This window comes from Leuciscus leuciscus (genome assembly GCF_965113295.1).
Source record: "Leuciscus leuciscus genome assembly, chromosome: 1".
Classification (NCBI taxonomy): domain Eukaryota; kingdom Metazoa; phylum Chordata; class Actinopteri; order Cypriniformes; family Leuciscidae; genus Leuciscus; species Leuciscus leuciscus.
Genome location: NC_138725.1, coordinates 66,021,904 through 66,049,892, shown reverse-complemented (window position 1 = coordinate 66,049,892; position 27,989 = coordinate 66,021,904). Strand labels below are relative to the sequence as shown.

Here is a 27,989-nt window from a genome sequence, read left to right as displayed (position 1 = left end):
CAAAATACTGGCAAGAAGAAAAACTAAATGAACTTAAAATAAATAATAGTTAGTTAGTTATATAATAGTTAGTGAAATTTGTGACATTGTTTTTGGCTCTCACTGTTTCTAACACTGATTTATGTCGGTTTTAAATATTTCAGAACATCAGAGACTTTTTTTCTGATACATCAAACTTTTGGATTTGTAACTTGCGTTATTTTAATGAATAAGAAACTCTTTTGTAAATCAAGTTTCCTCTCACCAAAAAAAAGTACAATCCAGTATGTTTGAAGACTTCAATTTAAAAAAAAAGTATTTCAACCTAGTATGTTAATACATAAGTTTAGGTAAATATATTGTATGTTTCGTGATGATGTGTATGATGATGAATGATGATGTCACTGAGAGGCTCCTCCCTCTTCAGGCTCTTATAGCTCGTCTCTGATCGCTCTTCTCTGTTCAATCTCACATCACACACTCACAACATGCTGACAGTCTTCATCATCCTCATCATCACTCTGTCATGTAAGACATCACTGCAGTTTAAGATGCACATCTAATATGATCATGAATATGTGATATTGAGTCTCAGTAATGGTGTGTTTATTCTCAGGTGTCAGTGGAGTGACTGTAGTGACGCAGAATCCTCCATTAATCTCAGTCAATAAAGGACAGACTGTGTCATTGGTGTGTAACACAGGCAGCTCTACTGATGGTGGACGCTGGTATAAACAGGTCGCAGGAGGAACGCCTCAGTTTGTGTTAAACTCATACCATAGCTGGAGTTCTCCTAAATATGGATCTGGATTCTCCTCTCCTAAATTTACAGTCTCTTATCCAACCGAGTCCGATTGTCATCTGTCAATCAATAATGTGGATGTTGGTGATTCTGCAGTGTATTACAGTCACACATAGGACAACTCTGCTAGTGAGTACGTATCACAGTGATTCACACCATGACAAAAACCTCCTCACTGCTCATTCACTTCTGCTTTTAGACAACAGATGATAAGAGCACTACTTCACTTCTCAGATTCATGATGAATTACAAACGGATGTTGAGATTATTCTGCAATTTCTCCTTTATTGACTATAATAATCTCAATCTATTTACTAACTCTGATTTAGTGTCTCCATCATCTCTAGTGCGTAATCTTGGAGTTATTTTTGATTCACAGCTGACATTTGATGCCCATATTAAAATGGTCTTGAAAGCTGCGTTTTTCCACCTCAGGAATCTTGCCAGACTTCGACCCTCTCTATCACTGCCTGATGCAGAAAGGCTTATCCATGCCTTTATTACGCCGAGGCTTTATAACTGCAATTCCCTTTATTCTGGTCTTCCTGATGAGTCTATTGAGAAACTTCAATATATTCAAAATTCAGCCGCACACATACTGACTTACACAACTGCTCGTCATATTTCTCCAGTTATTTATAGACTGCATTGGCTTCCAGTACAGGCACGTATTGATTTTAAAACCTATATTTTAACATATAAAGCTGTTCATGGGTCAGCTCCGGCATATCTTCGTAACATTTCAACTCGTTCTCTATTCCGACTCTTGTACTCTTCAGCAACATTCAAACTGAAGTCTATGGGTGGTCGAGCTTTTTCCGTTTCTGCTCCAAGATTATGAAATGCTCTTCCATCGAGAATTAGAAACTCAACAACTCTGGACGGTTTCAAGAAGTCCCTAAAGACTCGTCTTCTTAAAACTGCTTATTTTGCTTGAGTGACAATTATTTCTGTACTTTTTTTGGTAAAAAATGTTGTTCCTGTTTTTTTCTTCCTTTTATCATTGTTTTGATGTCTTTGTTATCATTTCCCTGTGTAGCGCTTTGGGTTTGAGAAAAGCGCAATATAAATAAAACATATTATTATTTATTATAATTTCTTTACTATTATGTCCTGTAAGTAATTCTTTAGAGAAATATTTAGGTAATGCTTATGAAGTCTATATATGCTTATAATGAATTATAGTCCCATACTTATTTATAAGTAAATATGACTATTCTATAATTATATTTATAAAGACCCATTAAGACCTACACTGCATTATAAGAACATGTTTTAGTCACATTTATATATATTTCTTTATAAATACTTTAGTCATGCATTTGCTTTTTCACTGCACATTTATAAATGATCAAATATTAAATATTTCCAGAGACACTTGTTTGCTGTACCAATTAATGATCAATTATGTCTTTAATGGCTAATGTTTGCATTAGAGGTCATGAATGGTAATTTTGATTTGTTAAACTCTATTTCTCCTCAGACATATGCATGGTGTTGATTATAGCAGTTTTGAAATTATACTTTAAAAATATTGTTGCAGTGTTTTGCTAGTATGTAAAATTAGAAAAACACTTTTTTTTCAACTGTATTAATGATTTCTGTCTTTTCTTTTTCATTATTTTATTACAATAATTATAGTTCATTATAGTTGCATTTACAAGTAAACAACTTAGAATGCAATTTTCCTAAAATATATGTTAAGAAATCATGAAGATGTGCTCATTATACATTTTATGTTTTCACTTTATACTTAAAGCTATAAACTACGCATTTATAGAGGTTAGTAACTGTATTATTACTCACAATAAGTATTTACTTTTTTTTTTTTTTGCTTTGTTACTATTTTCACAAGTAAGGTGTACATTTTCAAAACTCTTAGTACAAAAATTCAAACACTTTCATCACACTTGTAACACAGCTATTCTTTCAAAACCTGATCTCATGCTTTCATTACAGTTATACACATTTCAGTCCACATAATCATTGTTTCAAACACAAGATTATTGTAATATGTAATGAGAACATTTGGTTTAATCACAGAAACACAACAGTATGATCTTCTTTCAGTTTAGTACTTTTAACAATCAGTTCATTCAACAGCAAACAATGCAAGAGACATGTTTCAAATCACCGTTGTTGCTGAAATAATTACAGTAATACAGGCTGCGCCACATTAGAAGTAATTGAATCCATAATGTTTGTATCTATCCAGTGTGTTATCAAAAGGTGTGATGAAGTACAGCCATGAGGTTCTGTGCAAACAGAGTTTGCTGGCAATACAGTAAATGATTTCACTCTATACCATTTGACTGAATCTATACTGTAGTGGACCTTTACAGATGAAGGTTGAGTTACAGTAATTCGGCCGTCTCTACCATGGTAATCTGTTTACTGTATTGCATACATACTGTAATGTAAAATGCTGTATTTGATGCCGTCTGTCTCACTTTTACTGATGCATCTCTGATCAATCTGATGTTTTACATTGACTGTTTCCTCTCCCTTATACTCTATTCTGCTCTACAGTATTTGTACAAATGGCAAATTTCTCTGTATATTTCTCTCTCTCTCTCTCTCTCTCTCTCTCTCACACACACACACACACACACACACACACTTTGAACATACTGGTTATAATCTAAGAAAAATCATGTATAATGTAAAAAGAATTCATTACATTGGTTATCTGTATCAGAAATTGCAAAGTAGAAATATCTATAGAATCTGATCTATAGAAATCTATAGATGTACCAAATGATTCATTGATTAACCATTAAGATCATTTGGATTAAATATTAGACATGTATTAAACTGAACAAGAAGAGATGCAAATCAAAAGTTTGATAGTAATGACATTATGAAAGGCAGTGACTGTGAATGAATCATGTATAGATGAAACACTTATTTTGTGTTGTGAAAAGGATACTTGGTGATTTTGAGTATTGTACTTACACAATTGAAAACATGATGAAATGTCTGAAAAAAGTGCACTTTTGATGATCTGTTGTGATATTAGCACTAAGAGTTTTGAAAATGTACACCTTACTTGTGAAAATATTACAGAAGCGAATATAAGAACACAACATGGCTATTAACAATATATTCATTTATTTGACAGAAATAAATCTGAATTACTGAAAAGTCGTTGTAACTATAATAAAATAACAATATAGCAATGCATTTTGCATCTTTATAAATACATTAATGTAACCATACGACTGACTAATTAATAATTATATATCAGTGTTTGAGTCAGTGCTCATTATGAGCAAGTGCAGTGAAAAAGCAAATGCAAGACAGAAGTAATTATAAAATACATATATATAAATGTAACTATAACTGTTCTTATAATGCAGTAGGTCTTAATGAGTCTTTATAAATATATTTATAGAATAGTAATACTTAAAAAAGTATAAATGGATCTATAATTCATTATAAGCATAGACTTCACAGAAAGTGTTACCAATATTTTTATCAAGAGCTCCAAATACAAAAAAAAAAAATAATAATAATAATAATAAAATAAAACACATATAACAGGATAGTGTTAAATGTTGTATTCCAGGTCTTCTGAAGCTACAGCAGTTTCTCATCTCTGGTCCTCAGGTGTAAAGACACACTTTCTTGAAGTGACCATAGCATGTTCCCTTCACTAACAGACTTACAGTATGTGATGGATTCAGTTGTTCAATGGCTTCTCCTTCCAAAGTGAATTCACTCAGTGTTCACTACAGATTACTCTCATCTTTGGCTGCAAATAATCATGCAATCTCATCTACAAATGAACAATAATAACAAAGCAAAAAAATGAATGGCAGCAATTGGTGAAAAATATGAAACACAAAACTTTAAACACCTGCATAAAAACAGCTGCTTATGAACTGGTTTCTTGACATCACGACACTTAATGACTGTAAGAGTTTTAATGAAGAGAGTTGGGGTTTATAATCTGAGCTTGAGTGAATGTTTCAGTTCTGTGTCTCTCGCCTCTGAAACTCAGGAGGTTTTTGTACGAGTGAAGATGTGACTTGTATCACAGTGGTATTCGGCCAAGGAACAAAACTGAATGTGATCGCTGAGTAAACTTTACTCTTTCAATTCTGTTCAGTCACTTTTTATTATTGCAAAAATAAAGGTCAAATTATACGATAAAAAAATTTAATATATTGATTTACTTAAAAAAAAAACTTGTTCTTGAGATTTTATTTCCTCTATAAATATATTAGATTATTTAAAAATTCACCTTAATAATGATTTTTAAAGTTTGAACTCAAGTTGATGGGTTAATAATATTAAAATAGTTTTTTAAAGACTTGATATTTTCCCTCATGTTGTTTCAAACCAGTAATGTTCTGTTCTTTATCACTGTAAAGCTGCTTTGAAACAGTCCATGTGGTTAAAAGTGTGTGCGTGTGGATGTCAGTGTGTGTGCATGCTTGCGTTTGTTTGTATTCCTGCATGTGTGTGTGTGACAGTATCATCCTAAACCAGCAACCCTTCGCTCAACACCACCATCTACATGCCGATGAGTGTACAGTCACTAAATGTGCACATAAATGAATTTATTTTATACCCCCCCATGGATGAAATTCCACGAAACTTAGCAGAGGATACCCCCAGAGGATGTCAAGTTAATCATACACATGAAATATGGTGCAGTTCTGAACATCTCAACTGAAGATAGGGGCGATTAAAGCAGAATAATATTGCATTTAAATTTGTTATGGGAGGGGCGCAAATCACAAATGAGTGATTATGGGCTAGGTTGATGTGGGCCCTTAAGACCAACATACCATAAAAAATTCTTCATCCTCGGTGCCACGGTTCAGGTAGTTATTTAGGAAAAACTGAATTTTTTGGGTTTGGGGGGCCCAGCGAGGGGGGGGAGTGGCCCCCGGGGACCAAAGGAAATTTTTCCGTAAAAGTCTAGTGGGGCTGCATGCCCACCAAATTTCATGTTCTCCTGTGTTTCGGTGTCCCTGGTATCGTTGACGAAAAATTCAGTAGATGACGACAAAAAAAAACTAAAAGCTTTGACAATCCCTATATGACCGCTTTGAGCGGCGGTCATAATAAATACTGCAATATTTCATAAAAAAAAAAAAAAAGAATTGTCAATTTTGATTTCTTGGTGACTTTAACAAATAGTCAGGAATGGTTAAACATCATGTTCATTCATCACACATATTCTCTAACAGCTAATAGTGGACAAATCTGTTCAAAACTCCTATAATCGTTCTGTTATAAGAGCAGATCAGTTTGACTAATGCAGTATCACAGCAAACCAGGAAACTCAGCTGAAGTGTGGACTGCTTTTCAAGATGATGGTGCGTAGAGATGTTTCAGCTCAGTGCTCGCAGTTTTTGTTGGACCTGGGACTGCCTAATGTTGGACCTGGGACTGCCTAATGTTGGACCTGGGACTGCCTAATGTTGGACCTGGGACTGCCTAATGTTGGACCTGGGACTGCCTAATGTTGGACCTGAGACTGCCTAATGTTGGACCTGGGACTGCCTAATGTTGGACCTGGGACTGCCTAATGTTGGACCTGGGACTGCCTAATGTTGGACCTGGGACTGCCTAATGTTGGACCTGGGACTGCCTAATGTTGGACCTGGGACTGCCTAATGTTGGACCTGGGACTGCCTAATGTTGGACCTAGGACTGCCTAATGTTGGACCTGGGACTGCCTAATGTTGGACCTGAGACTGCCTAATGTTGGACCTGAGACTGCCTAATGTTGGACCTGGGACTGCCTAATGTTGGACCTGGGACTGCCTAATGTTGGACCTGGGACTGCCTAATGTTGGACCTGGGACTGCCTAATGTTGGACCTGGGACTGCCTAATGTTGGACCTGGGACTGCCTAATGTTGGACCTGGGACTGCCTAATGTTGGACCTGGGACTGCCTAATGTTGGACCTGGGACTGCCTAATGTTGGACCTGAGACTGCCTAATGTTGGACCTGAGACTGCCTAATGTTGGACCTGGGACTGCCTAATGTTGGACCTGGGACTGCCTAATGTTGGACCTGGGACTGCCTAATGTTGGACCTGGGACTGCCTAATGTTGGACCTGGGACTGCCTAATGTTGGACCTAGGACTGCCTAATGTTGGACCTGGGACTGCCTAATGTTGGACCTGAGACTGCCTAATGTTGGACCTGAGACTGCCTAATGTTGGACCTGGGACTGCCTAATGTTGGACCTGGGACTGCCTAATGTTGGACCTGGGACTGCCTAATGTTGGACCTGGGACTGCCTAATGTTGGACCTGGGACTGCCTAATGTTGGACCTGGGACTGCCTAATGTTGGACCTGGGACTGCCTAATGTTGGACCTGGGACTGCCTAATGTTGGACCTGGGACTGCCTAATGTTGGACCTGAGACTGCCTAATGTTGGACCTGGGACTGCCTAATGTTGGACCTGGGACTGCCTAATGTTGGACCTGGGACTGCCTAATGTTGGACCTGGGACTGCCTAATGTTGGACCTAGGACTGCCTAATGTTGGACCTGGGACTGCATAATGTTGGACCTGGGACTGCCTAATGTTGGACCTGAGACTGCCTAATGTTGGACCTGAGACTGCCTAATGTTGGACCTGGGACTGCCTAATGTTGGACCTGGGACTGCCTAATGTTGGACCTGGGACTGCATAATGTTGGACCTGGGACTGCCTAATGTTGGACCTGAGACTGCCTAATGTTGGACCTGAGACTGCCTAATGTTGGACCTGGGACTGCCTAATGTTGGACCTGGGACTGCCTAATGTTGGACCTGGGACTGCCTAATGTTGGACCTGGGACTGCCTAATGTTGGACCTGGGACTGCCTAATGTTGGACCTGGGACTGCCTAATGTTGGACCTGGGACTGCCTAATGTTGGACCTGAGACTGCCTAATGTTGGACCTGGGACTGCCTAATGTTGGACCTGGGACTGCCTAATGTTGGACCTGGGACTGCCTAATGTTGGACCTGGGACTGAAAAACCAGGAAACTCAGATGAAGTGTGGAATTAGAGAAGAGAGAAAGACAAAACTGTAGTAAAGTGCATTTCATTATGAAACACATGTAGTTTTTTCTGTTTTCACTCATGATGGAGAGAAACAGACGAGTTTTACTGGCCTGCAGGTTCTCACGAGACAAACCGCAATCATGAACAATATATTTTCATGAATTCTTACCTGAACAAATGTCAGTCAATTAAAAATTGAAACAGGTCTTCTAAGTGAATGAAATTCTTGTCTTGAAATCCTGTGCTGAGTTTAAATGATTTAGTGAACGAATTTAATTTTAATATTCAGTAGTGTCGTTTGAAATTATAAATTATATATATACAGTATATGGATGTATATATATATATTGTGCAATTTAAATTTTTGTTTCAGTCTATAAATTTGATTTCATACATCACCTCTTAGAGAATTTCTATTAAACTAACATTCATTTCACAGGAATGGAGGAAACATTAGGATGCTATTTATTTATTATTTTTTTTATATGTGAAGTAACTGAGAATATTAAAGCAGTCGCTGGATGAAATGATTGGCTGAACTCCAGTGATCGTCACTCTTTCAGAGTTTCTCTTCCTCATATATGAGTCTCTCAGTCTCTCTTATTCTCTTCATCTCTCCACTAAACTCAAACTGCTTCACAGGGAAGATGCTGATCATTTTCTACTTCACTCTCCTCACTCTTCTGTCATGTAAGTTATTTCACTACAAACATGTTGTTCTCTCAGGGGTGTCAAAGTTGATGAAATTCATTGTATTGATTATAATTTTTCAGGTGTCAGATCTGTGAAAGTGGTCACACAGAAACCCTCTGTGCTGACAGAACAAAAAGGCAAATCTGTGACTATGGATTGTAACATTGAAAAGGATGATGGTTATTATGTCAGCTGGTATAAACAGAGTCCAAATGAAGCTCCTCAGTTTGTGTTGGGATTCTATCATTCACACAGCTCTCCTGACTATGGAGATGGTTTTACATCCAGTCGCTTCACATCTAGAGCTCAGTCAAAGATTGACTATAGTCTGATCATCAGTAATGTGGATGTTGGTGATTCTGCAGTGTATTACTGTGGCACATGGGACAGCTCTGTTAGTGAGTTCGTATCACAGTGATTCACATCATGACAAAAACCTCCTCACGGCTCACATTCACTTCTGCTTTTACACACGTCTCACTTGTTCTTGAAATTCAATTTACAGTATGTCCGGTTTGTACAGTTTACTGTTACATTAGTATATTTAAATCATTTAAATCAAGTGTAACTTTAGAGATGGACTGGTCACCATAGAGGCATGTTGGACATTTATGTATTTACTTTTATTTCATATTCGTTTATTTAACAGTGAGGAAAATTTTATGCAAAATTTGAACAGTAAAATTTGAACACAGGTTCGGTGGTACAATGAAAAGACAGAGACGTGTTGTCCAATTTAACAAAGAAATACATTGTATAAAAAAATATATAAAAAAAAATGGATAAATGAATCAAACCAGAATCATCATAATCAAATCATAATCAAACTCACAAGGCTAAAAAGAGCATTTCTCCAGACATCTTTAATGAGAAGGTCAAATCAAGACACAAACCAACTTCACAAAACTAAAGAAATGTTGTACCTTCCCCACCAAAAGATACGTATAACAAAAAAATTATTACAAAAAAATACTGCTACAAGGGATGGCAAACTAGCTGAAAGAAATCATGCTCTCAACCACATGTGTGCACAGCAAACAAATAGGAAGAGGTGCTCAACCCTGCGCTCCAAACTGGTGACTAGACTCCCCCTCAGCGCACTCAGCCTTGGCTCAAACTAGAAGAACACAGAAAAATGAATGGGTCCGGTACAAATGAATTAGACTGTACAATAATCAATCACTCATTCAACATAAGAGAAAAAAAGAGAACAACATGGGCCTACCATAAATGACAACATCAGTTGATAATTGAGTAACAACGCCCTACCTCACTGGCAATAAACAAAGTCACACCAAGAGAATGACTTGTAGATAGAGGACGCACTACGAAATCGGCCCGATTCAAACTGGTCAAACCAAAACCACAAAACAGAGATAACAAAATGAAAACACAATCATAATTACACAAAAAGTAAACCAAGTTAAGGAAAAACGTGTGAGCTGTGGAAGGTCAAATCCACGGATCAACGAACATCAGGATGTTAGAATGCCTTCACAAATGTTCCACTAAAAGCTTTCATCGAGCGCTCGACGTCGACGCAACTGCCAGGAGACTTTAACAGGAACGGCTACAGCAACAACTCAACTACAGTGACACTGGAGACATGAGAGGCGGGCATAACAAAGCCTACGATCTAACCTAAGAATATTCTCCAATTTAAGTTAACTCACCTCTTATGGTGATTTTATGATGTTTTTTTGTCCTGTTTGGAGCTGGAGTCTTACCATGGCTGAAGCTCTCCTGAATATGGATCTGGATTCTCCTCTCCTAAAACTACAAATGTACACTCTCAATACTATAGTACAATACTCATAAATATAGACGTGGGATGTCATATAAACACTTTGGATCTGTTTCAGCTTCTCTCACGAAGAATGCATGATTTATTATATGGTTAATTAGGATGATTTCCATTTAATTTGAAAGTCTGTACATTACATGTCTCTTCACTCCTCTTTCTTCCCTTCCTTTTGTCTTTTTACAATTTCTACTCTTATTCTTTCCACAACACCAATGTCCTCCTCTTTCATCTCTTCATCCTCTCCTTTCCCCCATTCTACTCTTCCTATTCCCTCTCTTTTTCTGAAACTCTCTCCTCTTCATCTCATACTTGTTTTTCAGAACGCTAAACACAGGCAGGCAAAAGTTGAACAAAATTAAAACACCGTTATAATAATAATAATGAACTTTATTTTCTATAGCGCCTTTAAAAGTAGCATCTCAAAGCGGTTCACAAGAATGAGATCAAATAAAACATACAATTATACAAACGATGCATTAATGAAAGTGGAATACAGACAAAGAGAAAAATACCAAATAAAAACATATCAAAAGTTCAACAAATAAATAGAAAAATATAATAATTTCAAAATAATCAGATAAAAGCTAGCCTAAAAAAAAAAAAAAGCTTTAAGGGACGACTTAAAAACACTAAGGGATTCTGCTTGCCTAATCTCAGCAGAAGTTTTGGAGCAATTGATGAAAAAGCCCTATCACCCATAGATTTTAAGCGAGTAAGCGGAATAATTAAAAGTCCAGCTTCTGAGAAGTGGAGATCACGCACTGGTGTTTAAGGGGTTAAAAGCTCAGAGATATAATGAGGTGTCAATCCATACAAAACCTTAAAAGTAAACATGAGAATTTTAAAATCAACACAGAATCTGACAGGGAGCCGTGTAGAGACTCCAAGACAGGAGTGATGTGATCCCGTGTCCGGTTTCCAGACAGGATTCGAGAGGCTTAACCAACTGTAATTTATCTTTTGAATCCTCGGCCAGCAAAGCATTGCAATAATCAATGCGGGGAAACACAAAGATGTTAATGAACTTTTCAGCCACCGGGAATTACACACATAGGACGCAATCTGGCACTATTTTTAAGATGATAAAATGATGTCTTGACAATGTTCTGAACATAAGGAACAAATGTTAAATGAGCATCAAATATCACCCCCACATTTTTGTTGTTGTCATCGTTTACACACAATAAATCAAAAATGTTCACACTTATTTCTAATGATGTGATCAAACCAACTGAACAAAATAAGCCAGTTCAGAGTTCACAGGTGCACTGAATGTTGATACGCAAAGGAGAGGAGGAAGAGTATGTGTAAGAGGTGGTGGAGGAGGAGGAAGAGGACGAGAAAGAGCAAGGTGTGGACAGTGTTGTCAAGACTGGATCCATCACACTAGAAGATGTTTCCCTTTGCCCTGCAAGAAGTGACATTGCCTGATATGTGGACAAATCCTCAGGCCGGACCAACATGAAGACGTGATGCTTTTTTACTGTTACAATATATATTTTTCTGTAACTGCATGATTTGGATTCTGTATTCTCCATTTTTTGATGTTGTGTCTAATGAATCATCTGTAGTGTTTTTAATATTGACTCACTGTGAGTGTGATCTGAAAACATTATTGGATTTTGGTTTTGAGGCAATTGTTTGATTTAGCCAGAAATGTCAGATGTTCTATGAATGTAGTTTGAAGATTTAGTTTTGTGTTTAAGGTTTGGGTGGATTTTTAATAGATAAAATAGTAAACTGTATATCAAACTAACCATGTCTCTAACATCTAACCTTACTTCCTTTTTCAGGCCTAACATGATAACACTTTGAAACACAATGTACTAAAACATTCTGTCCTGTGTTTTTGAATGTTGTATGTTGTGTTGCCATACCCCTTTGACTTTGGTTGTGTGAGTGTAAAAATAACACATTTGGGAAATGAAACTAGACAGGTGACTGAATTTGAACCTTGTGATTAACAATGAAGTAATCATTAAAACAAAGTTTGCTTTACCTAGTAACAGAAAGGTTTGTCTATGAAGAACCAGTCAAATTCATATCATTTTGCCATACCTCCCTATTCTATAAAAACTGTTGTATTCGAGTTAGCTGGTGGGATTCTCAATGGAATTTGTCTGAGATCCTCCGGCCTTGCTTCTTCTTGGGAGATTCTCTGAGAATTGCTCGAATACTCTCCTGGCTGTAAATAAAGAACTCAAAGGACATTTGCTGAAGTCTGTCTGACAATTTCTGCTGCACAGCAGGTGAGTTAGATTAAAGAGGTAGAATAGAAAGGGAATGTCGATTGGAGACAACCCAGTTAGTTAGGTTTAGGGAAAAATCTACGACAGGTTTTAAGAAAGCGGGTGATGGTTTTGAGAAATGTGTTTTAGCAATTCAGAAAAACTGTAATGTAATTCTGATAGCTGTGTAAACAATTTAGAAAAAAAATGCATTTCCAGTGATGTGTGTATTATAGTTTTTAAAAATTCTTATACACACTGTAAAAAAACCCCACTGTTTGTGCACAGGAAATTACTGTATACATGTTTACAGTAGAATACTGAAGATTCAGTCAAACATTGCAGTAATGAAAGCACTGTGAGAGTCGCAGTAACTTCCAATGTACTGTAGAAAACACAATAACTAATTATTTACTGTAGAAAATCACATTAACTTCCAATGTACTGTAGAAAACACAATAACTAATTATTTACTGTAGAAAATCACATTAACTTCCAATGTACTGTAGAAAACACAATAACTAATTATGTACTGTAGAAAATCACAGTAACCTATCATGTATAGAGAAGGAATGCACAGTATACTGGCAGCTGGGTGGCCAGGCAATTACTGCATTTAAATAGACTAAATCAATTACATTTTCACCCTGAATAGAGAATACAGGAAGCACATTTTATTGTTTTCAACACATCTAGCAATAAGTGAAGAATGAATAAAGCTTGTTATGATGATGAGCTGTTTAACTTTGACTGTAGACAAATGGATATTCATATTCAAATCATGTGATATGCTTATTTTATTTATCAATTAATTTGGGCTGAAACAGTATAACTAAACAACACTTAAACATTAAGAACAAGTTGGTGCCGATAACCTAGTGTTTAGCAGTGGTGGACGAAGTACACATACTATGTACTTGAGTTAAAGTAAAGATACTCAAGGTGAAATATTACTCAAGTAAAAGTAGAAGTGCTGCCTTTAAACATTCACTTGAGTAAAAGTACAAAAGTATTTGCCTTCAAATGTACTTAAGTATCCAAGTACTATGATTTTTTTATTGCTATAATGTCCTATTATAATTTTTGTCACAAGACACTTGCTTAACTCAGTCTACGTGAAGACTCTGTCACTCTTGGCACATCAATCTATTAATAAAATGACATTAATTAGTCTATATATATATATATATATATATATATATATATATATATATATATATATATATATATATATATATATATGAATTGAATACATTTTTTGTGTGTTTAATTTTGGACGGAAGGGGACTGATCCCATAAGGTATAATACATTTACAGTATTTACTGTACATATTTTTCACAAGCGTCTATGGTCATAATTATAAACATCCTAATGTTATGATACATTCACATAAACCTGCACAATGCCATTGAATATATATATATATATATATATACACACTACATTATGGGAGCAGCCAATTTCCCTACAAAATTAAACACCAAAACGTATTAATGCAGTGTTTCTGCTACTCCTCAGAAAAAAAAATGCTATTATATGCAAGTAATTTTAGTGTCAAGGTAATAAGCAATGTTCATTATGTGTCAGTATTTACCGATAATTGCTGCAATAATAGCTGCTGCTCTCTGCCCCGCTTAAAATTATTGGCAACACAAATTGTTTGGAACTATTGAGAGCTACACGAATCACGTGACCGCGCGGCGGCGAGATCACAGTTGTCTTGTTCGACTTGAAACGGCACACTGCACAGACCAATCGGTGAATGACATTAAAATACCGCAAGAGCGATTAGAGAGTAGACGGCTCTGTATGCTTTTCAATCGCTCTCGCGATTTCGCTCTATACTTTGTTTGATGTCATAAACTGATCGGTCTGTGCAGCGCCGGTTCAAGTCGAACAAGCCGTGTGTGTCGCAACCTCTTCTATAGCCTACTGTCTATGGTCGCAACTCTCATATTTAACGGCTCTGGTTCGAGCTTAGTAGATACCACCAAGGCAAGTTCAAAACAAAGCGCGCACGTTGTAGGCTACTGTGATTGGTGGCTCGTTTGACCAGTTAAGTTTTTATCCACTCATAAATAAAAAGGAACGACTGATTTTGAAAATGTTGTAGAGTAAAAAGTAAGATATTTGACTTTGAAATGTAGTGGAGTTAAAGTAAAAGTCTTCCCAAATTTAAATACTTCAGTAAAGTACAGATACGCGAAAAAGCTACTTAAGTACAGTAACGAATTACATTTACTTCGTTATTGTCCACCACTGGTGTTTAGCACACTGACATACAGTGCAATTGTGCCTCTCGTGACCTGAGTTTGATTCCTGCCTCGAGGTCCTTTGCTGATCCCATTCCCTTCTTTCCTGTCAATCACTACACAGTCCTGTCTAATAATCAAAATGAATAAATAAACTGCCAAATGAGTGAGTTTTACTCTAAAGTGAATTTCACAGTCATGTTCTTACAGTACACAAATACTGAAACTATGGATCCATTTCTCAAAACTCTACACACAAAATCAAAGACATGCACACAAGATGCAAAACGTCAAACATCTCTTGCAAAAGCCAACACAAAATGATTTAACTCTTCTAAAAATTGTGTTTTTGCATGGTAACTCTATACACAAACCATTAAAGGATTAGCCACATACACATGAAACTACACACAGGTGTGTAACATGTAAAACACTACTCTCTTGTGTCTTTTGCTTGTTCAGTGTGCAGTGGAGTGTACAGGAGTTTGTCACGCGGATATGTGCACAAATACACTATATATACAGCATGTATGCACAATTGATCAACTTTACAGTTATTGAAATGAATTGAATCAACACTGAACTTGAGCTGAATCATGACACCATTGCCTTGTTAGAGCTTTACAGCAGAATTTGAATTTGTTACTTTTGTGAAGCTCCTTTAAAACAATCTACAGAAATAAAGATGACTTAACTTGTATGCAGTTCAGTAAATATTTACAAAATAAACAGAAATGCAAGGGTCAAAAATGTATTGTATCTCAAAACATTGAGTTTTCTAAGTGATTCATTTCTGTATAAGTGTTTTGCAGACATGGTCTGAGGATTAAGTGAGTGAATGGTTTCGCTAAGTGGGCCTCAAGTACCAGTTTTAGTGTGTAAGCATTTAAAAAAACTCTATGAACCCGGCAGATACTAGTTTGGGAACTGAAATCATTCCATGTGTAACCGTGTAGCGAGTCTCTTGAGATCAGAGGAGTGAGGTTTTACTGCACAGCTCTCACTAGCTGGCCTCAATGTGCAATTGAGAATATGACAAATTACAGTTTTGTTTGCTGTGTTTGGAAAAATGGTACGTAAATGTTTGTGATTTTTGTAAATTCAATAAAAAGAGCTGCATTTAAAAAAAAAAAAATTTAGATACATAACATTTTGGGTTGGATATGTGAACAGTAAAAACATTTGAGAAGTTTGTACTCAATGTTTTGAGACAATTATGCATATGATTTGTTATTTGTATGAAATAAATGAAAACTTACAATCTGTTTAGGACAATTATAACAACGCATTCTCATCCTAGGTCGTCATATACTGACGCTTTTGACATTTCGTCTACATCCGACGCACATGGCACCCTTTAGCGTCAATATGAGACGCAGATTATGGGTAGGTTTAGGTCTGGGGTAGGGTTAGGGTTAGACCGCTAGGAGGCGCCTTCTGGACCATATTTATCTGCGTCTCATATTGACGCTAAAGGGTGACGTGCGTCGGATGTAGACGAAATGTCAAAAGCGTCAGTATATGACGCCTTGGGATGAGAACGGGCTGATTATAATGTGTAATGTGTTCACTGTGTTTATTGTTTTGAGAGCAGTGATCTGAGTTTTCTGAGATCTGAGAAAAAAAAAAAAAACGGAGTAAATCATAGTTCACGAGTTCCTTTGCCCATATAATCTTTAAGCTAAGAAGGTTAAGCGTATTTGGCTTGCTGTCTGCAGTGGATGGGTTCGAGGAAGCAGCTTCAGCTCGAGCTTAGATACACCCCCCAGTGAGACTACTAATGCTCAGATGATGAGTATGGTAGCAAGATGCCTGAATTATGTTGGTGGAGTTGGGGAGGTGGAGGGATGCTAAAATATCTGATGCCAGAGCAAGGTGAGCGGCTGCTTATATGCTCCGGCAGTTAATTGAAAGATTAGATGGGTTCACTCCTCCCGAAATTACGTTGTGAACTTCACTAAAAGTTTTTAGAGTGCTCACTTATTGCCTCTGTGTGTGGTTTACCAGCTGCACTGTGGCACATAAAAAAGATCTTCAGAAGGTGATCAGGACTGCAGAGAAAATGATCGGGTGTCCACTCCTAACTTTAGAGGACCCTACACAGTTCACACTGCCTCAGGAGAGCTCACAGCATCATAAAGACACATCTCATCCAGGGCACTTTCTGTTCAGTCTGCTACCGTCAGGCAGAGGTGCAGAACCATCAGAACAAGGACAAATTGTTTCAAAAACAGTTTTTATCCAATAGCTGCACAAGCTCTAAATGCCACATAACATAAATGCTTATGTTATGTGTGAAATGAGGGATTTGTGCAATCAAATTCGGCAAATATCCATTTATATTGCACTTTTTTTTTATTGTACATATTTATTATATTTTTTGCACTGTTTACATTTACATCCTCAACCATTTGATTACATTAGTTTATATTTTTGTAAAAAAAAAAAATTGTAAAAAAGTGTATGTGTGCACTTTTTTGAACTAAATATCGACTAAATATCGTTGTATAACTTACAATGAAAATAAACATTCACTTCAATTTGAATTACAGAAGAGAGAAAGATAAAACTGTAGTAAAGTGCATTTCATTATGAAACACATGTAGTTTTCTCTGTTTTCACTCATGATGGAGAGAAACAGACGAGTTTTACTGTCCTCACGAGACAAACCGCAATCATGAACTGAGTTTAAATTATTTAATGAACAATTTTCATTTTAATATTCAGCAGTATTGTGTGAAATTATAAATTAGATGCTTTAAAAATAATTTGTTTTTATATATTTGTGCAATTTTAATATTAGTATATGTCTATACATTTGATTTCATGTATCACTTCTTAGAGGATTGTTATTAAACTAACATTCATTTCACAGGAATGGAGGAAACATTAGGATGTTATTTATTTATTTATTTTTTATATGTGAAGTAAGTGAGAATATTAAAGCAGTTTCTGGATGAAATGATTGGCTGAACTCCAGTGATCGTCACTCTTTCAGAGTTTCTCTTCCTCATATATGAGTCTCTCAGTCTCTCTTATTCTCTTCATCTCTCCACTAAACTCAAACTGCTTCACAGGGAAGATGCTGATCATTTTCTACTTCACTCTCCTCACTCTTCTGTCATGTCAGTTATTTCTCTACAAACATGTTGTTCTCTCAGGGGTGTCAAAGTTGATGAAATTCATTTTATTGATTATAATTTTACAGGTGTCAGATCTGTGAAAGTGGTCACACAGAAACCCTCTGTGCTGACAGAACAAAAAGGCAAATCTGTGACTATGGATTGTAAGGTTGAAAAGGATGATGGTAATTATGTCAGCTGGTATAAACAGAGTCCAAATGAAGCTCCTCAGTTTGTGTTGAGATTCTATCATTCACACAGCTCTCCTGACAAATATGGTGATGGTTTTACATCCAGCCGCTTCACATCTAGAGCTCAGTCAAAGATTGACTATAGTCTGATCATCAATAATGTGGATGTTGGTGATTCTGCAGTGTATTACTGTCACACATGGGACAGCTCTGCTAGTGAGGTCGTATCACAGTGATTCACAACATGACAAAAACCTCCTCACGGCTCACATTCACTTCTGCTTTTAGACAACAGACGATAAGAGCACTACTTCACTTTACTGCTATAAGAAATATTTTTATAAAAAAATAAAAAATAAAATAACTTAAATATTTAAATGTAGTAATTTATTACATTTGAATGACTTTAGCTTTCACTAGCAGATGTAACCCACACAAACATGCATACACATGAGCACATACGCAAAGTCAATATCGACTCAATGGATGGAGTGTAAACTTAATTAGAGGTCAAACCTAAACTCATTTGAATGATTTTCAATTCATACATGTTTGGATTATGAGTATTTCTCTTTATCAACAGAAGGTAACAGCACAAGTGTGTGTCTAGCAAAACATTAACAGTATCTGGGCAAAATCACTTGGAAACTGCATCATAAATATCAAACATGATTTGTTATAACTCTGAAACTGTGAAAGTCTGTTTATATGCAAAACATATTTTTAACATATGCAAACAAGCACAGAGAAGGCCGTCATAAAGTAATCCTTAACCAGTGACACCCGAATGCAATCCAACACAATGTTCCTCAGGCAGATTTTATTCCACAGGATGCATTAGTCCCTACCCTTCCTTTTGTCTTTGTACAATTTCTCCTCTTATTCTTTCCACTTCACCAATGTCCTCCACTTCACCCATCTCTTCTCCCTCTCCTTTTCTTAAACTCTCTCCTCCTCTTCTCTTCATCTCTTTCTACCTGTTTCACTCTTCCTCTCCCATTCCTCAACTCTCTCCACCATCTTCCACACGTCTTTCTTTTCCCATTCTCAAGCTTATTCTTACTTTTTTATTTGCATAACAATGTTGGCTACTTTTGAAAATAGTTTTATCATAAAAGCAATTGTGATAGCTGTGTAAACAATTAGAAGAACTGCATTTCCAGTGATGTGTGTATTATTAACCACCAGATTGGCCTTCTAGTTTGGGCTCAGCTGAAATCATGCTATGTGCAATTGAGAATATGACAAACTTACAATCTGTTTAGGACAATTATAAAGTGTTCAGATCTCTGTGTCAATTGTTTTGAGAGCAGTGATCTGAGTTTGTGTCAAATCGATTGAGAAAAACTTTAACACATTTTCTTCAGTGATGAAGTGAGAAGTACTTGGTCAGATGTGGGCGTGTCTATTGTATGATGTGGGCGTGTCTATTGTACGAGGTGGGCGGGTCTTTCAGTGGCTCCTCCCTCTCAGAGCTCTTGACTGTCTTAAAGTTTCTCTCTCTGATCATCTCAGCATTATTCTACAGCACTGCTCATCTTTACACGTCACACGGACCAAATCACAAGATGATCCCGATATTCTGTGCTTTCTTTACTCTTCTGACCTGTAAGTTTTCATCATTTCTGATGTCAGATTTAAAGTGTTTTGACACACAATCTCATATAAAGGATGTGTTTATTCTGCAGGTGTCAGTGGAGTGACTGTAGTGACTCAGAGTCCATTAATCACAGTCAATAAAGGAGAAACAGCTAAACTGGACTGTAATCTGGGGACAATAAATAATTATGCTAGATGGTACAAACAGACTCCAGGAGGAGTTCCTCAGTTTGTGTTAGTGTTTCGTCATGGCTGGAACTCAGCTGGATATGGATCTGGTTTCTCTGCTCCTAAATTCACATCAACATATTCATCTACATTACATTATAGTCTGATCATCAGTAATGTGGATGTTGGTGATTCTGCAGTGTATTACTGTCACACATGGGACAACTCTGTTAAAGAGGAGGTATCACAGTGATTCACAGCATGACAAAAACCTCCTCTGCTCACATTCACAACAGATGATAAGAGCACTACTTCACTTCTCAGATTCATGATGATTAATCTAATTTACTAACTAAAACTTTACTTTTCTGTCCTGTAAGTAATTATTTTAGAAAACAATGTTTATCAACATGTGAAGTTATTAATGTAATTTCGGGAGGAGTACGCCCATCTAATCTTCTAATTAATACCAAGGTATAAAACCAGCCTTCTTTCGGCATCCCTCCTCCTCCCCTTCTCCTCCTTTTGTACCACATTATGCCTGTGTAATAGGGGGCGATCGGAGCTCGAGGAGAATGTCCTCTCTGAGCCCCTCTATAGCAGACAGCAAGCCAAATCCGTTTACGACTTACGCTAAGATTATATGGGCACACAAACTCATGAAATCTTCTGTATTCCAGGTCTTCTGAAGCTACAGCAGTTTCTCATCTCTGGTCCTCAGGTGTAAAGACACACTTTCTTGAAGTGACCATAGCATGTTCCCTTCACTAACAGACTTACAGTATGTGATGGATTCAGTTGTTCAACAGCTTCTCCTTCCCAAAGTGAATTCACTCAGTGTTCACAACAGATTACTCTCATCTTTGGCTGCAAATAATCATGCAATCTCATCTACAAACGAACAATAATAACAAAACAAAGAATGAATGAATGACAGCAATTGGTGAAAAAGAGACACACAAACATTTTATCTCGTGTCTTAAAGCTAGAAATTCCTCATGCTAAAAAAACTGCATAAAAACAGCTTCTTATGAACTTGTTTCTTGACATCACGACACTAAATCACTTGAAGAGCTTTAATGAAGAGAGTTGTGTTTGACTTTGAATTTAGCGCAGAACACAGCATTGTTTTGGATGTTCGACAAGTTCCATCGCAATATTTTCTTTTTTCTTTTCTTTGTGTCTTTAGGTCCGGTGTAAAAAATGAAACTGTGAATGCTAAGCGAATCAGGACTATGTATTGTTTTCCTTTTTTGGTCCGAACCAAAAGAACCAGGAGAACCGAACTACAAGTGTGAACACACTGAGACAACAGCAGGATTCACTGAGTCACTGACACCTCAGAATAACAACAGCCGTATGAGATTTTGTTTCAAAGCACTTTAATACACAGCCGTCAAATACAGCAAATATGAAGACTAAAACAGCAACATAAATGTGTTTGTGTTTGAATCTGAAACATTTTTCCATGAAATAAATGTGTAAAGGACACAGTCAGCCGAGGTTGAGTGAGTGTTTCACTTCTGTTTGTGTCTCTTCACAGACTGAGGAGGTTTTTGTACGACTGAACATATGAAATGTGTCACTGTGGTATTCGGACAAGGAACAAAACTCATTGTGACTGGTAAGTGATCTTTACACTGTATTTTCAATATTTAAAATCTTTTCACTGTATTAAATATAGTCTAAACTTCATTATAGAAATATAAACTCATTATTGTAGTTAATTTAGTTAAATATGAATTCAGTCAGAGACAGTTTTACTGACAAGACTTTCACTGCAGCTTTAACTTTCATCTGTTTTTATCTAGTTGTACTTTTTATTCAATTAATAATAATAATAATTGTTATTATTATTATTATTATAGAACAGACTTTTTCATGTTGTGATTTAAGAACAAGCATCTACTTTGTGTTTAATTTGATGTATTTTTAAAAATCCTCATTGAACTAATAATGTACAGTATCTGTGAAACAACACATGATAAGTTGACCTGCGGTGTGACGTGCTGTATTACATCTAAAACTGTTTTTTATAATTATTATACATGTAACTTTTATGAACTATTGTATTACTCAGTTTGTACCTTTATGTCACGCTGTAGGACAGTTGAATATGAGCTAGTGAAGGCACGAAGATTATTAAAAATAGTAGAAAATATAGTGTCAGCATCTAAAATATACACTGTGTGACAAATATATTCACATTTCAACCTAAAATCTCGATGTAGAAAATAACAATCCAACAAACTACCGACATACATGCACTATTTAACTTTTGTGTTGAAAGTCAATAAAGACATTGAGAGGCATGCTTTACATTTTGAATAATTTAATTATTTATTTAATGATGTGAGAAAAGATGAATTGTTGACATGGTGATGTGTGAAGTTTTCGAAGTTTAAATGTAGTCAGAGTTCAATATGTCAGATGTGTGTCTGAGATGCAGATGTTTGTCCATGTTAATGGTGATTTGTGTTGATGCTGATGCAGATGCTGATGTTGCTCCTCCTGTGCTGAACATCCTCCGTCCATCCAGAGAAGATCTGATCAGCTCCAGTAAAGTCACTCTGGTGTGTCTGATCAATCACATGTCTGTGGCTTTTGCTGATGTGCGCTGGCTTGTGAACGGGAACTCTGTTACTACAGGCGTCTTCACCGGCTCTGCTGAACAGCAGCCTGATCACAAATTCAAGATGAGCAGTTATTTAACCATTGAGAGCTCAGAGTGGGACAAAGACCAAGATCTGACATGTGAAGCGTCTGTTGCCTCAAAAATCACCAGCACAAGCATCAAGAAATCTGAATGCAGCGACTAAACTCAGAGGATCTGATGTGTTGTTTGAGTGATTATGATAGCGAGTGATAATATCTTCTGACGTAGTGGAATAGAAATCATGAATATATATTAAAAATAGTTCAAGAATGTAACTTAGTAGCCTGAACTGTGTCATTTTCTGCAGACAATATTCTGGCTTTAATGATGTAAGATGATTTACAACCTGTTTAATAAACCGCATGTTGAACAAACAGTTTTCTTCTTGATTTTTTGTAGGGAAATTAAGCATTTAACCATTCAAAATGTATGAACTACTTCCTTACTAAGTCAGTTTTCACTTCTATGATCAATGGAAGAATGGGAAATAAAAGTAGTATCATTGTGTAAATACTCAAATAAACCATGTCTTTAGTTTTAAAATATATGAAACCTCAGATCTTCAGTGGAAAGAGCAAATTAAACTAGTGTTACTGCTAGTAAATATCATTTGTTCAGAGCACAGCAGAGATGAATGTCGTCTGAATATGGAGACGATCACATGACTGATAATGAAGAGTGACTCAATGACAAATGAAAAATGACTATTATTTGATACAGTAAAGTTACGATCTAAACTATGAGAAACAAAATGCTCCTGATGGCCTGACATTCATGTGATCCGACATCATGTGAATCTGGATTGTAAAGTTGATGCTGAAGTGTGTCTTCTAGCAGATGCAGTGAGCTGTGGAGATTTTCTTCAGGACAGGAAGTTGATTCTGACACACAGGAAACACCTGCTGTTATAATCAGCTCTATGCAAATCAGCAGTTTCTCGGTCTCTTTTTATCTGTTCATTCAACCAGACAAGAGCATTAACAGCAAATGATCAGGGGATCTTCATCTGTACATGAACAATAATGAAGGAGCAATAAAATGAATTCAAAATACTGGCAAGAAGAAAAACTAAATGAACTTAAAATAAATAATAGTTAGTTAGTTATATAATAGTTAGTGAAATTTGTGACATTGTTTTTGGCTCTCACTGTTTCTAACACTGATTTATGTCGGTTTTAAATATTTCAGAACATCAGAGACTTTTTTTCTGATACATCAAACTTTTGGATTTGTAACTTGCGTTATTTTAATGAATAAGAAACTCTTTTGTAAATCAAGTTTCCTCTCACCAAAAAAAAGTACAATCCAGTATGTTTGAAGACTTCAATTTAAAAAAAAAGTATTTCAACCTAGTATGTTAATACATAAGTTTAGGTAAATATATTGTATGTTTCGTGATGATGTGTATGATGATGAATGATGATGTCACTGAGAGGCTCCTCCCTCTTCAGGCTCTTATAGCTCGTCTCTGATCGCTCTTCTCTGTTCAATCTCACATCACACACTCACAACATGCTGACAGTCTTCATCATCCTCATCATCACTCTGTCATGTAAGACATCACTGCAGTTTAAGATGCACATCTAATATGATCATGAATATGTGATATTGAGTCTCAGTAATGGTGTGTTTATTCTCAGGTGTCAGTGGAGTGACTGTAGTGACGCAGAATCCTCCATTAATCTCAGTCAATAAAGGACAGACTGTGTCATTGGTGTGTAACACAGGCAGCTCTACTGATGGTGGACGCTGGTATAAACAGGTCGCAGGAGGAACGCCTCAGTTTGTGTTAAACTCGCACCATAGCTGGAGTTCTCCTAAATATGGATCTGGATTCTCCTCTCCTAAATTTACAGTCTCTTATCCAACCAAGTCCGATTGCCATCTGTCAATCAATAATGTGGATGTTGGTGATTCTGCAGTGTATTACTGTCACACATGGGACGGCTCTGCTAGTGAGAACGTATCACAGTGATTCACACCATGACAAAAACCTCCTCTGCTCACATTCACTTCTGCTTTTACACAACAGATGATAAGAGCACTACTTCACTTCTCAGATTCATGATGAATTACAAACGAATGTTGAGATTATTCTGCAATTTCTCCTTTATTGACTGTAATAATCTCAATCTATTTACTAACTCTGATTTAGTGTCTCCATCATCTCTAGTGTGTAATCTTGGAGTTATTTTTGATTCACAGCTGACATTTGATGCCCATATTAAAATGGTCTTGAAAGCTGCGTTTTTCCACCTCAGAAATCTTGCCAGACTTCGACCCTCTCTATCACTGCCTGATGCAGAAAGGCTTATCCATGCCTTTATTACGCCGAGGCTTGATTACTGCAATTCCCTTTATTCTGGTCTTCCTGATGAGTCTATTGAGAAACTTCAATATATTCAAAATTCAGCCGCACACATACTGACTTACACAACTGCTCGTCATATTTCTCCAGTTATTTATAGACTGCATTGGCTTCCAGTACAGGCACGTATTGATTTTAAAACCTAGATTTTAACATATAAAGCTGTTCATGGGTCAGCTCCGGCATATCTTCGTAACATTTCAACTCGTTCTCTATTCCGACTCTTGTACTCTTCAGCAACATTCAAACTGAAGTCTATGGGTGGTCGAGCTTTTTCCGTTTCTGCTCCAAGATTATGAAATGCTCTTCCATCGACAATTAGAAACTCGACGTAAATATTAGACATGTATTAAACTGAACAAGAAGAGATGCAAATCAAAAGTTTGATAGTAATGACATTATGAAAGGCAGTGACTGTGAATGAATCAGATGAAACAGTTATTTTGTGTTGTGAAAAGGACTTGGTGATTTTGAGTATTGTACTTACACAATTGAAAACATGATGAAATGTCTGAAAAAAAGTGCACTTTTGATGATTTGTTGTGATATTAGCACTAAGAGTTTTGAAAATGTACCTTACTTGTGAAAATAGTACAGAAGCGAATATAAGAACACAACATGGCTATTGACAATATATTCATTTATTTGACAGAAATAAATCTGAATTACTGAAAAGTCGTTGTAACTATAATAAAATAACAATATAGCAATGCATGTTGCATCTTTATAAATACATTCATGTAACCATACGACTGACTAATTAATAATTATATATCAGTGTTTGAGTCAGTGCTCATTATGAGCAAGTGCAGAGAAAAAGCAAATGCATGACATAAGTAATTATAAAATACATATATATTGTAACTATATATGTATTGGAAACAGAATTGGAGGCAATATGGCCGCCGGAATACATTCACGCAGTCAGTCAGGTCCTGCGTGGATGTATCAAACATCTCGAAAACCATCAAAAAGATCTCCGTCTCCTCCACAAATTGCTCTATATTTAACCGTTGTTACAAGCGTGTATTTATTGTTATGTGTGTCACGTCTTTGTAGTATTAAAAGCGATAATAGTGATCAAGTCTACCACTCAGCCAAATATAGTCAACATTTACTGTTTTCAAGATTCCTGGACAATGGCCGTGCAAGGCCCCCTTTAACAAAACACCAGCAGATCAACACACTCAGCCCTTCCATGGGATTTGTATACTTCACAGCTATTTTGCTACTGGCTGGTGATGTAGAAACAAATCCTGGTCCACCGCCTATGGATGTAAACAGCTTTGTTATCACTCAATCATCTCAACCCAGGCAGTTTCCGCAGCAATTCTGGCCACCATCGGCGCAGTTTACCGGGTTACCGCCGCAGCTAACATGGATACTACCGCCGCAGCTAACATGGATACTACCGTCGCAGCTCTCCGGCCTACCATCGCCGCAGCTCTCCGGCCTACCATCGCCGCAGCTCACCGGCCTACCATCGCCGCAGCTCACCGGCCTACCATCGCCGCAGCTCCCCGGCCTACCATCGCCGCAGCTCCCCGGCCTACCATCGCCGCAGCTCTCCGGCCTACCATCGCCGCAGCTCACCGGCCTACCATCGCCGCAGCTCTCCGGCCTACCATCGCCGCAGCTCTCCGGCCTACCATCGCCGCAGCTCTCCGGCCTACCATCGCCGCAGCTCACCGGCCTACCATCGCCGCAGCTCACCGGCCTACCATCGCCGCAGCTCACCGGCCTACCATCGCCGCAGCTCACCGGCCTACCCTCGCCGCAGCTCCCCGGCCTACCATCGCCGCAGCTCACCGGCCTACCATCGCCGCAGCTCTCCGGCCTACCATCGCCGCAGCTCACCGGCCTACCATCGCCGCAGCTCTCCGGCCTACCATCGCCGCAGCTCTCCGGCCTACCATCGCCGCAGCTCCACGGCCTACCATCGCCGCAGCTCTCTGGCCTACCATCGCCGTTGTCTTGTAGACTACCGCTGCAGCTCCTTTGGCTACCATCGCAGCTAACCTGGATACCATCGCCACTAACCTGGATACCATCGCCGCAACTCATCTGGCTACTACCGCAGCTCATCTGGCTACCACCGACGCAGCTCACCTGGCCACCTCCGACGCAGCTCACCTGGCCACCACTACAGCTAATCCGCCTTCCACCGCAGCTAATATGGTTACCATCGGCGCAGCTTACCTGGTTGCTGGCGCGGCGCGCTTGGTCGTCGCCGCAGTGCGCCTGGTCTGCGGGATCTGCTCATGTCGATCAGAGGTGCTGTAGTAGCAGCGCACCGCTCGTGCGGTCGGCTTCGCAGGCGGGTTTGGGCCTGGCTCGTGTGGACCGAAAGCGCCGGGTCGGCGGCGCGGCAGCGGCTTCACCTGTGGGTCTGCGCCGTCAACATGTTGCCCAACAATTGGACATACACTTCGATTCGAAACACCCGGACACCAACGTAGAAATGACGAGACCAGCTCAAGGTACCAGCAAAGGAGCACAGACTTTAGGCGGTAATCGCCAAACGATATCTACTTCATTAGGTATAAACTGCAGCAATGAATACAACCAAGTTATGATAACTACAGTCAAACACAAAAACCCAGTTTTCAAGAAACATAGGGCATTAAGAATTTTTCAGACTATAAATCAGGCAAAGATGATTTGGGATCCATGCTGTAAACCTAAAGGGCTACTTGGTGGACACCTAAACATTAGAAGCATGATTCCCAAACGTGAACAGCTAGAGCATCTTTTAATTCAATCAAATATTTCCTTTTTAGGATTAACAGAAACGTGGTTAACTTCTTCATCACCTGAGGCAGTAATAACAATACCCGGTTACAGTGTTTTTAGAAAGGATAGGGGTCAGGGGAAGGGAGGGGGGGTTATATTGTATGTTAAAGACACTCTTAAATGCAATGAGATTATATGGTCTGATGACATTAACCTTGAGTGTGTGGGAGTAGAGATTATACTTTCTAAAGAAATGACTTTTGTAGTCATATGCATGTATCGTAAACCATCAGCTAAAATAGACTTTTATAGTGATCTTAAAACCCTTATCAATCTTACTAATCTGAAAAAAGAGTTAATTTTGATAGGTGA

At 37.7% G+C, this 27,989-nt stretch overlaps 2 protein-coding genes across 2 annotated transcripts in view; both read left to right on the top strand.

The window, feature by feature from the left end:
• Positions 1–407: 407 nt before the first annotated feature.
• Positions 408–22,890, top strand: LOC309498139 (uncharacterized protein). Its single transcript, XM_082168679.1, has 10 exons — positions 408–507; positions 596–895; positions 8,397–8,492; positions 8,576–8,893; positions 15,243–15,255; positions 16,788–16,972; positions 17,762–17,905; positions 17,989–18,321; positions 21,455–21,484; positions 22,354–22,890. Exons 1-10 carry the CDS (start codon positions 468–470, stop codon positions 22,677–22,679), a joined length of 1,785 nt encoding a protein of 594 aa, XP_082024805.1. The 5' UTR covers positions 408–467; the 3' UTR covers positions 22,680–22,890.
• A 1,096-nt stretch (positions 22,891–23,986) lies between these two features.
• LOC309481201 (immunoglobulin lambda-1 light chain-like) overlaps positions 23,987–27,989 on the top strand; it is a 38,993-nt gene continuing 34,990 nt past the window's right edge. The window contains exons 1-2 of the mRNA XM_082146034.1: positions 23,987–24,068; positions 24,157–24,483. Of these exons, the coding sequence (XP_082002160.1) occupies positions 24,029–24,068; positions 24,157–24,483 (367 nt within the window). The 5' untranslated portion in view covers positions 23,987–24,028. The remainder of the gene's footprint in view (positions 24,069–24,156; positions 24,484–27,989) is intronic.